Here is a 10,686-nt window from a genome sequence, read left to right as displayed (position 1 = left end):
TTTTTTTTTTTTCCCAAAGGATTCCAGATTTCAGGCTCCTGTTCCCAGCAGATAACTAAATCTTCTGCTTTCTTACAGGATTTAACACATTATTTAACTGCTGGGTTAGGGGCTAGCAAGCAGCCACCCACCCCAGGCAGCTCCAGAATCGTTACCTGAGCTCTCAGCCCTTCTGGGCAGCACGGAGCTGTGGAGTGGATCACAGAGGGGCACTGGGGGGTCCCAGCTGCCATTCTCCTGGCACAGGGCTTGAGCACTGCCCCGCAAGCTGTAGCCTTCCTGGCACTGAAACGTCACCATTTGCCCCGGCGCATAGATGAGTCCGTGATCATCAACTACCCACCCATCCTGTATATCCGGCTTTAAGCAGATGGTTGCTGGAAGGGAAGATGTGCAGAAATGATGAGCAAAAGGAGTAAAAATAAGCAAATAAAAACCCCAAACCCACGGGCTGCTAATAGTGCAACAGCACAAGTCTACATGGCGTTATCCAAACATCCCTAGCCCTGCTTTGATAATAGAAGGGTTTGAAATTAATTTCCACCATGCAGCACTTCACGTGGGATTAATTATAAGGACCTGGAGGTAGTAGGAGGGGGGGGGTCTGCCCACAGTGAGCACGGACACACCTTCACAGCGTGGGCTGGGCTGGCTCCAGGTCCCTGATGCTTTGCAAACCACATGTGCATTCCCAACCAGGTAGAAGCTGGGATCACAGGTGTATGACACAGACATTCCCGTGGTGAAAAAGCCTTCACCGTGCCGGTTGTGATCTCCATTGCTGATCTTTGGAGGCATGGGGCAAGGACGAACTGCAGGGAGCAGACAGGGAGATGAGAGAGGAGCGTGCAGAGGGCGGATGGCTGTGATGGGCACTGGGATGGGTGGCAGTCCTGCAGGGTCCTCCTGGCCCTGCACACACTCACCCTGCTCACATCTGAGCACTGGTGGGTCCCAGCTCCCCCCAGGCTGGCACCGAGCCCGATGGCTGCCCTCTGCAGCATACCCAGCATCACAGTCAAACCGCAGCGTCTCCCCAGCCTCATAGGTGTTCTTCAGTGCCTGCACCTTCCCATTGTGCACTGTGGGACTCTGGCAGCCGATGGCTGTAGGAACATGGATATGGTTGTCAGTGCAGGGCCACATCCTGCGGGTACAGAGCAGCAGTGCCCACAGGGCTGCCTCCACCCACCTTGGCAGCGGGGCAGGGGCCGGCTCCAGCGCCCGACATCTAAGCAGCTGATGGAGACATTCCCCACCAGCTCAAAGCCATCCTTGCAGCTGTAGTACACAACGGTGCCGTGAGGGAACCTGGCAGAAGAGCGGCTGCTGTGCAGCCCATTGGCGATGTTCGGTGGCGGAGGACACGTCACTTCTGCAGGGGAATTGGAAAAGCCATGAGGGATGTGGGACAAGCGATGCTGTGGGGATGTGCAGCTCAAAGCAGCTCAGCAGGCAGCATGGAAAAGGTGAAGGTGGGGCAGAGGGCTGGTATCCAGTGTCCTGCACATCTCTGTGTCCCTTCTGCCCGCTGCAGCTGCCCAGGCTTTCCTTTCAGGACAAGGAAATGTTAGCTGATTTAATGAAGCCCAACCAGCCTCATCCTGAAACTGCCTTTGCAGACCCAGTGTGTTATCTCAATCTGGCCCGGTGGCTCTCAGCATCTTGGCCAGGCACTGGGTTCAGTAACACAGGGCTTAGTCCAGAAATGAAGACTGCAAATGGCTTGGGCTCATGTTGGCACTACAAATGGCCATTTTTAGCTTTATATTTTTGTAGAAATATTCAGAGTTTAAGGTCTATTTTCACTCAGAAACACTGGCACTAAAATGCTTTGTCATATCATTTATTTCTTAGGGAATTGGTACAGGAAAATCTGCTCTAACTGGAGGAAGCAGCAGTCCCTGCTGGGCTGTGCCTGGAGCACTCCACATGGCTCAACCCCAGCTGCACTGCCCAGGATTGAGCCGTGCTGCTAGACCCAATGCTAGAGGTACAGCACCTGTAGCTTCAGAAACACTTAGCTCAGGGCTCGTGGGTATAAGCTCATTCTCTGCATGCTATAAAACTGAATACTTAATTTCAGGAGAATCGAATCCCTTGCTGAAGGCTCAGTGCCATGGCCAGCAGATGTGTCATGCCATGCTGGCCACAGAGTGAGATGACAGTATGCAGACAGGGTGACCTTCACACACGTGTACCTTCACAGTGTGGGCTGGGCTGGCTCCATTTCCCCGTTGCTTTGCAAAACACACGTTCAACGTTGCCAGCCAGGTAGTAGCCGAGATTGCAAGTGTACGTCACGTGCATCCCCATGGTGAACTCTGCTCTGCCATGGCCATCATGATCTCCGTTGCTGATCTTTGGAGGCATGGGGCATGGCTGAACTGCAAAGAGGAGATGGAATGAGAGAGGCACATGAAGGGGATGAGTGGCTGTGATGGACACGGGGTTGTATAGCAACCATGCAGGGTCCTTCAGTGCACTCACCTCGCTCACAGCTGAGCACTGGTGGGTCCCAGCTCCCCCCAGGCTGGCACCGAGCCCGATGGCTGCCCTCTGCAGCATACCCAGCATCACAGTCAAACCGCAGCGTCTCCCCAGCCTCGAAGGTGTCCTTGAGTGCCTGCACCTTCCCATTGTGCACTGTGGGACTCTGGCAGCCGATGGCTGTGGGAACATGGATATGGTTGTCAGTGCAGGGCCACATCTTGCGGGTACAGAGCAGCAGTGCCCACAGGGCTGCCTCCACCCACCTTGGCAGCGGGGCAGGGGCCGGCTCCAGCGCCCGACATCTGAGCAGCTGATGGAGACATTCCCCACCAGCTTGAAGCCATCCTTGCAGCTGTAGTGCACAACTGCTCCTGGGAGAAATTTGTTCGTGGATTGGCTGCTGTGCAGCCCGTTGGCGATGTTCGGTGGCTGAGGACACATCACCTCTGCAGGGGGAGAGGAAATTGCACTGGGAGTCACTATTTTGTACACAGGGTTGATGGTCAGGATGATAGCCTGACTGCTGCTCATTCTGTGTTTGGTTAAATTAGAACAGCGCGAGATTACAATCGCGTTGCATCCGGAGGAAATCACTCATAAGAGAGGCACTCCTTCCCCTGTGTCAATAGGGAAACAGCACATCACAGCTCAGGCAGAGAACACGCTTTGAGCACAGAAGCAGCTCAAGTGGGAAACTCTGATTACTTCCCATTCCGGGAGGAAGATGGAAACATCCCATGTGTGGCCATAAGCAGAAGTATCCAGAAGTTCCCCCTGGGAGGCAGATGGTGCAGTCCCCCATGGCTGCAGCCTTTGGTTGCACAGCAGCACATCACCAACGTTCCCCTTGGATTGGAGCCTTGGATTTCTCCGCATCCTCTGAGAGCCCTGGCTGCTGCCAACTCCATTCCCCATCCCAGCCCGTCTTTCCAGAGCTGCTTCCCTCCCTCCCACTTTTGGAAGAGCAGCAGGGACATCCTGGCTTTGCTTTCTCAGCAATATGAGAGGACACGGAGGAAGCACTGCCCTGCAGCAGCCCCACTCGCACACACAGAACACTTGCCCTTTTTGCATGCTGGCAAAGGTGGGCTCCAGCTGAAGTCAGCTTGGCAAATACTCGTGTGGGAGCCTTGCAAGTTGTAGCCCGTATTGCAGGTGAATCTTACTACGTCCCCGGGCCGGTAGATGTAGTGAGAAGGAGTACTCCTCCCATTCTCAATGTGTGGCACTGGGCATCGGCGCTGTCTGACTGGAAATAGAGACAACAGCAACGTTCAGCCACACAGCCTTCAGATCTGCAAGTGCTGTGCCAGCGCTGCCCAATCAGCCTGCAAACCCAAATCAGCAGGGGAGCAGCTCTGATGGCAAAGGCAAACCAAGCTTCTGTGGGTTTGGGCTGTGATTTCCGGGCACCTCAGGTTGTCAGATCAACAGCAGAGCTCAGTCTGTTTGCTCTGCCCCATCCCAATTCACTTCTGTTTATCACAACAAGTTTCAACTTGACAAATCCCAAACACAAGCTATTATTGGAACAGGCTTCTTGAGTAATATTTCATTCATGCCCTGCTTTACTTTGGCAGCTCAAATATGCAGGCCGAGCCCCTTGTTCCAAGAAGAAGTTATGAAAGACTGTGCCCCATCCCCTGGTACTGCCCCACAAAACATTCCTCCTGATTGCTGCAGGAGCTCAGCTCCAAGTTCCCATCCAGAATTAACCTGCAGGGCCCAAGCACTCTCAGCCAAGTGCCAAGGGAAGGTGCTGGTGTACAGCTTTTACTCTGGCACCAGCCAGCCCCAGATCTCTCCTGCCCCACACAGAGAACAGGAGCAAGGCTTTGACCAAGATGACAGATGCTTTTTTTATAGAATCACAGAAGCATCCGATCATTAAGGCTGGAAAAGACCTCTGAGATCCCCAAGTCCAACCCATCCCACCATTCCCACTGACCAACATCCTCAGTGCCACATCCCCACAGTTCTGGGCACCCCCAGGGATGGTGACCCCACCACCTCCCGGGGCAGCCTGTGCCGCTGCATCACAGCTCTTTTGGAGAAGAAATTTCTCCCAACATCCAACCTGACCCTTCCTTGGTGCAGCTAAAGGCCATCACCTCTGTGATGCTCAGGATCTGGCACACCCACATCCCCCTGTTCCAAGGGATCTGCCTGCCCTGCACTGGGGAAAGCCAGAGGATCATGGAGAGGAGCAGCGAAGAGGCAGAGGAGGGATGTAGAAGGAAGGTGAAGGTCCTGCCTTACCTTGCTGCCCACTCACAGCAGCCAGGAGCAGAGCAGAGCAGCCCAGGATGCTGAGGGTGAAGGTGAGCACCATGCTCTGGTCCCAGCGCAGACTGCAGATCCCAGGGGATGCAATGCAGATATGGGGGTCCAGGTTCCCCATGCCTGAGGAAGAATCGCAGCTGTGGGGTTTCCCAGGGCTGGGGGACAGGAACCTGTGGGCTCCCGCACAGGGTGTGGGCAGCCACCAGCCTGGGCTATGCAGCCTCAGTGACCTTCTGCTGATGGTATTTTGGTCCCTCCATGCAAGGAAGGATGGGCCCTTGGGACCTGCTTTGGGACACGGGGTATCTGTGACAGAGAAGGCATGAGGGGCTTTCAGCCGGATGGAGTCATTGCAGAGCATCACTGATTATGGGAAGTGGCCAGGGTTCTTCCTCAGCAGCCATTGCCAGCTAAGCCTGCCTGGCTACGGGAAGGGAAGGACAGAGTAGAACACTTCCACCTCCTCCCACACACTGGGCTGGGGGCAGCTTGGGACACTGTCTCTGGGGGGCAACGGGGCACCGCTCTGCAGCTGGAGACCGACCATCAGGGCTCCAGGACTCCCCCAGCACTGCTGCAGGCAGAGGATGTTCTAAACCCAGAGGAGGCAATGGGCAAACAGCGCTCAGGTTGTCCTTATCCCTTTTATTGGCAGCTTCCATGACGCACGTGGTCATTTCAAGATGAAGTTCAATAATTTGGAAAATGCACTCTGGACTATGCAACAGAAACAATGATGCTGTGGTTAAAATAAAGCAGAACACAGCAGTAAGGCACTGAGCTTTCCGTTTGTTTTCTGATCCTCTGGTCACCCACGCAGCTTACAACAATACATTTTTCACGTATGTACAACGAGATTTTCACATGCATCTCTTTATATACACATCTATATGTGAAATGCGTATTTGTGAATGAGAAACAACCTGCAACTTCTGGTTTTGTAAGATTTACTTCTGAAAACAGTGCTTTGCTTTGCCAGAGGGCCAGCTGGGCAGGACAGAGCTCTGCTGTAAGAGGAACACTCTGAGTCTATTTACAAGAAAGTTTGGATGCTCAAGGAAATGGATCTCTGTGCTTTTTCCTCTTAACAGATGCACGTTCCGGTTAATAGGAAGGCACAAATAAAAATGCAGAAACAAATAAGTGCATGATAAGCATTCTGAATACATCCATTTTCCAGCTGTAAATCGTGAGGAACCCAGAGCTGCAATCTTCAGACACAGCCCTGAGCCTCCATGTTTTGCTTAACAGAGTCACAGGGTCAGAAGGCGTCAGCCACACACACACATTTCAAAGCTGTCAGTATTGAATTCCACATAACTGGGATCCCCACGAAGCCTTCAGCTCCTGCCCTCACCTCCAAGATGTCAGCTTGCTCCTTGCAGGGGGGTGCACAGACGGATGCAGGTATTATGCCCTGCTCCCCAGGGACAAGTAAATAAAGGCTCTGCTTGGTGTCTCTCTGTGCCAACCTCAGGTGCAACCTCAGCTGCAAGTCCTTTTGGATGCAAAAACCTCGCATGCAGCGGGTGCTCCAGGCACCCCAGGCAAGCAGAGCAAGAAGCCCAGCCCTGCTTTCCCCCCACCAGCACAGCAGCCCTGAGGTCTCACAGCTGGGCAAACTTGAGCAGAAAGTGAAAATGTTGACACCGAGTGACTTTCTGCAGCTGGGTGGCAGCTCACTGCAGGCTGTGCATGGCCCAGGGGCAGGAAGGAAGGGCAGCTCTGGGCGGTTGGAGAGAAGCACTGATACCAAGCAGGGAGGTGGCAAATACTTTCACACCATTTCTGAACCTATTTTAGCACAAACAGGAAGAGTCAGAATAGTTATTTGTCACAAGATGTTTATATTTAAATTCTCTCCAGTAAAATTACCCGCCTATAAGGCTTGTTTTGTCCAGACTGGCCTTGAAGAAAATGCTACAGTGTGCTTCTATGCAAACATTGTCAGTACTTTCAGTGTCACAGTATTCGGCTCACACGATCTTTTCAAGTACGAACCATTCATACAGAGACAGTCACACATCAGGACACTTCAGACAGCTGTGAGCCCTAATGGAGATGAGGCTCAGCATTATGTCAGTGTGGCTGAAAATCAGAATACGGAAGTACCCAAAGTGCCTGATTTCCTCGAGTCCACAGCAGTGCAGTTCAAAAACCTTTGGCATCACTGCCACTTCCCATAGCAATAACCACACACACGTCTGAGCCACTGGCTCAGCACAACACCAGCTAAAAAGTGCAACTGCTTGTCTGGGGGCTCTAGGGCTCAACATCATCTTTATCCATCACAGGTCTGCCAGTCGCTATTGCAGGGCTGATTTCTCCAGAAGGCAACGCAGGGCACAACCACATCCCACCATCTGCCTGCTGCAGCCGTGCCCTGATCTAGAAGTTCATCACCAGCATCGCCAGGAGGAGGGGCAGGACTCCTGCAAGAGGCAAAAGGAACTTCAGGCTGTGCACTCACCCTTTTCCTCCCAGCACCTCCGCCTTCCTCCCCACCTCTTTTTCACAGCAACAAAAACATAAGCATGACAACAGACTGCTATGGAAGACTCTTCAGCCTGCTTAAGTAAAACACATAAAGAATCAGTATGTAAAGATACCCAAGAATGGGAGCACAGCGACCTGCAGTACATGTCACTTACCAACAATGATGCTGCTCGCTCCATCTGGAAAGGAAGAAAGCCAACATGTGACTCTGCACAACCATGAAACACTTCAAGGCATCTGATTATAAATCACTGAGCAGCTCAAAGCCAAAGGGAGCCCTTCAGGACATCTGATTATACAGCACTGAGCAGCTTAAAGCCAGCACACGTGTAGAAAGGGAGCCCTGCATCACCCTGCACTGCCCTGCACCATAGGGGTTAAATACATCTGTGTTTTAGCAGATAACACTCCCATCAACCTGCAAAGCTGTGATACAGCCCAGTCCCATGCTGTTAGCATGAGATTCAAAGTGGGGCTGTTCCAGGAAGTGCAGATGGTATATTCTGAGCTGAGCTGTCTCTTTGAGGTTTCAAAGAGAAAGTAAAAATAGGGTGTTTTTCTGTTTTGTTTTGTTGTTTGGTTTTTGTTGGTTTTTTTTGTTTTTTAAACAGAGAGAAGACAGCAAGACAGCCCCAGGAGATAATCACCTCTGCACTCAGGAGTGGGTGTGCTCCAGACTCCACGGTCCTGAGCCTTTGCTAGGCACTGAATGGTGCTGCCTCCAGCCAGGATGAAGCCATCATTGCAGGAATAAACCACAATGGAGCCCTGGAGGAAGGCTGTGACTTCTGTGCCATTGTGAACCCCATTGCCGATGCTGGGGGGCTGTTCACAGAGAATATCAGAGCTCCGTCCTACGGGGAACAGCAACAAAAGAGACTGAGTGCTTCTCCTAACTGAAAGTGTACACAGAGTGCACGGGGAGAAGGAAATACAGCCAGGGCCGTGCATCTAGCAGCAAGTGGGAATGCTTTGAGTGCCCCTGCTAAGTACCAGAACTCAGCTACTGCCCTTAGCACAGCTCTGGAGTCTCAGCCCATAGCAAGACATGGGAGTGACAGTCAGAAGCACTTCAGCCATTCCCAGCTTCCCATCACACTGTGCATTACCCAATTTCAGCATTGCAGCAAATTAAGAGGACAGAGCTCTTACATCCCTGGTAACCGCAGAGAAGGAAAGCTCTCCCCACCCAAAAATCAGGTAGTAATTTTTTCTTTTCGTGTAACTTTTGCTCTTCCTCCTCAGCTTCATCTCTGAGAGGCCCATAATGCCTCACAGTACAAGTTAGTACTGAAATCCCAGCCCCATCCCACCCCCACACAGCCACACCAGAACAGTCCCAGCTGTTATTCCCAAGGCTTGGTGCAGCTTTCCCTTTTCCTTACTTTCACAGGATGGGAGATCCACGTTCCATTTAACTCCATCTCCCATTGCCACGCAATTGGCAGAAGATGATCCCTTTAATTCGTACCTGAAAGAAAGAGGGAGGTTTAGCAACGCTCCAGAATACAACCCAGCAATGGTTCTCCCTTCCTCCCAGGGCACGGATGGAAGCAATCAGCCAGGAGCTTCCCCTGCTACAGAATGGGATCTGGGCCACTTGGGTGAATAAAGGCACTGTGATGCTGTGCAGGCAGCGCACGGCTGATGTGAATAGTTCCCAGCACCAGTGCTCAGTGAGCATTGCCTCTCTCAGCTCAGTTACACTCAACATGCAGCTGTATGGGATCTTGCACTGGGAACCAGGGCAGGAGGTACTGCAGGTGGGTGTCACAGCCTATTGGAGTCCCTGATTTTCTGCCCCAACTCACTCAGCGTTGCAGGAGAAGGTCACAGTTGCCCCAAATAGGAAACTGTCCCCATTCACAACCCCGTTCTGTATTGTGGGAGCAGCGCATTGCTGACCTAGAGAAAAAGAAGTTGAGTCATACATCTTGAAGCAAATTCAGCAAGAAAGCTGTAGGCGTGTCTGCAAACCCAGAGCTGGACACCAACCAGAGTAACCAGCATCTCGAGCAGGTTTAGCTCACTTGTATGGCCAAGCAGAAGAGCAGAGGTACCCACGTGTGCACAGTGCAGAGCCTGCAGACCAGGTCGTGTCCAGCAGACAGGTGACTTCCAGTGACTTCCCATTCTCTGTGATGAAACCTGGCTGACACTGGTACGTCAGCTTTGTTCCAGCCAAGGAGCTGCTGCTTGCAGCCCCTGTTAACTCAGCAGAAGGGATGCTGGGAGGAGGGCCACAGTATCCTGACAATTGGAGACAAAAGCAATGCTAGCTACAAAGCTAACGTGGTCCATGCACGGCTGCACCATCTGCAGCACACAAATGCAGACTTGAGGGCAACTGCTTCAGGAAGAAGGTCTGTCTGTACTCACGTGGGTCACACGTTGGCAGAGGTGGCTTCCAGGCACTGTCTGCATCACAGGTAACCGTCTGAGCGCCGCTCAAAGCGTGCCCAGGAGCACACTCAAAGCTCACTTGTTCCCCATACGTGTACTCACTGGCAAAGCTATTTAAATTCTTCCCATTTTCCACTTCTGGCTTTTCACATCTCACCACTGGAAGCGAAGGGAAGTTGATAAGAACACTTGTTACAAGAAGAAAAAGCGTCACCAGGGCCACTACGTGAGAAGCTCCTATAGACAGTGGCACATAGGTACGACACAAGTACTCAGTGAGCAGAGACACCGTGAAGAAACAGCATCCACAGCCTCCTTGGGCAACCTGTTCCAGTGCACCACCACCCTCTGGGCGAAAAACTTCCTCCTAATATCCAACCTAAACCTCCCCTGTCTCAGTTTAAAACCATTCCCCCTTGTCCTATCACTACCCACCCTCGTAAACAGCCGTTCTCCTTCCTGTTTATACTCTCCTTTCAAATACTGGAAGGCCACAATGAGGTCTTCATCTGCCTATGCTCACGCAGTTTAGGTTATCACAGCAGCTCTCCGTGTGCTGAGGAACCCACTGCACCAAGCCTTGTCTCTGACTATGGAAACCACTGTGGAATCCATTTAGACTCAAATCATTCTCACGTTTGTCAGCTGAGTGGAAAGAATTCATATGGGAGAATGATGAGAATCAAAGCAAAAGAATAAGGAAAGGAAGAAGAAATTTACCTTTGCATTCCGGGGCTGGACCACTCCATATCCCATTGAGGTTGTCATCTGATGTACAGTGAATTGTGGCGTTTCCGATGAGAGAAAACCCATTTTTGCAGCTGTAGGTTACAGCTACCCCAAAGGTGTAATCTGTGTGCACACCACTGAACTGTCCGTTCTCAATGGCAGGAGGTGGCTGACAGGGAATAACTGCACAGGAAAGCAATGGTAGGAAAACACAAAAACATTTCCATCAGACATGAGGTTGAGGTCTACCTACTGCTACAAATGAACAAATGACTGCCAAGA

General features: G+C 51.9%; 2 protein-coding genes across 2 annotated transcripts; both read right to left on the bottom strand.

The window, feature by feature from the left end:
• LOC104914481 (complement receptor type 2-like) lies at positions 1-5,022 on the bottom strand. The gene is made up of 9 exons (XM_010724170.3): positions 4,753-5,022; positions 3,557-3,742; positions 2,757-2,939; positions 2,491-2,670; positions 2,202-2,387; positions 1,193-1,375; positions 927-1,106; positions 630-812; positions 1-377 (listed from the first exon to the last, which is right to left on the bottom strand). The coding sequence occupies exons 1-9, from the start codon at positions 4,892-4,894 to the stop codon at positions 106-108; spliced, it is 1,695 nt and encodes a 564-aa protein (XP_010722472.1). The 5' UTR covers positions 4,895-5,022; the 3' UTR covers positions 1-105.
• A 1,584-nt stretch (positions 5,023-6,606) lies between these two features.
• Positions 6,607-10,621, bottom strand: LOC100548983 (complement receptor type 1; the record flags this gene model as incomplete). Its single annotated transcript, XM_010724169.3, has 8 exons — positions 6,607-7,208; positions 7,428-7,451; positions 7,920-8,126; positions 8,658-8,743; positions 9,084-9,177; positions 9,337-9,522; positions 9,652-9,834; positions 10,396-10,621. Coding segments are annotated over 8 exons (1,050 nt in total), but the record flags the coding sequence as incomplete, so codon positions are not given.
• Positions 10,622-10,686: the final 65 nt, after the last annotated feature.

This window comes from Meleagris gallopavo, chromosome 28 (genome assembly GCF_000146605.3).
Source record: "Meleagris gallopavo isolate NT-WF06-2002-E0010 breed Aviagen turkey brand Nicholas breeding stock chromosome 28, Turkey_5.1, whole genome shotgun sequence".
NCBI lineage: Eukaryota > Metazoa > Chordata > Aves > Galliformes > Phasianidae > Meleagris > Meleagris gallopavo.
The sequence above is the reverse complement of the archived record's forward strand: the minus strand, read 5'-3'. Positions and strand labels throughout refer to the sequence as shown.

Bases quoted from the DNA above. Each gene is read 5' to 3' on its own strand.
- LOC104914481 (XM_010724170.3), bottom strand. From the start codon at position 4,894: ATGGGGAACCTGGACCCCCATATCTGCATTGCATCCCCTGGGATCTGC. The intron at 3,743-4,752 runs GTAAGGCAGGAC...CTCTATTTCCAG, and splicing joins TGCTGTGAGTGGGCAGCAAG to TCAGACAGCGCCGATGCCCA. The intron at 2,940-3,556 runs GCAAGTGTTCTG...CTCCCCCTGCAG, and splicing joins TTTGCCAGCATGCAAAAAGG to AGGTGATGTGTCCTCAGCCA.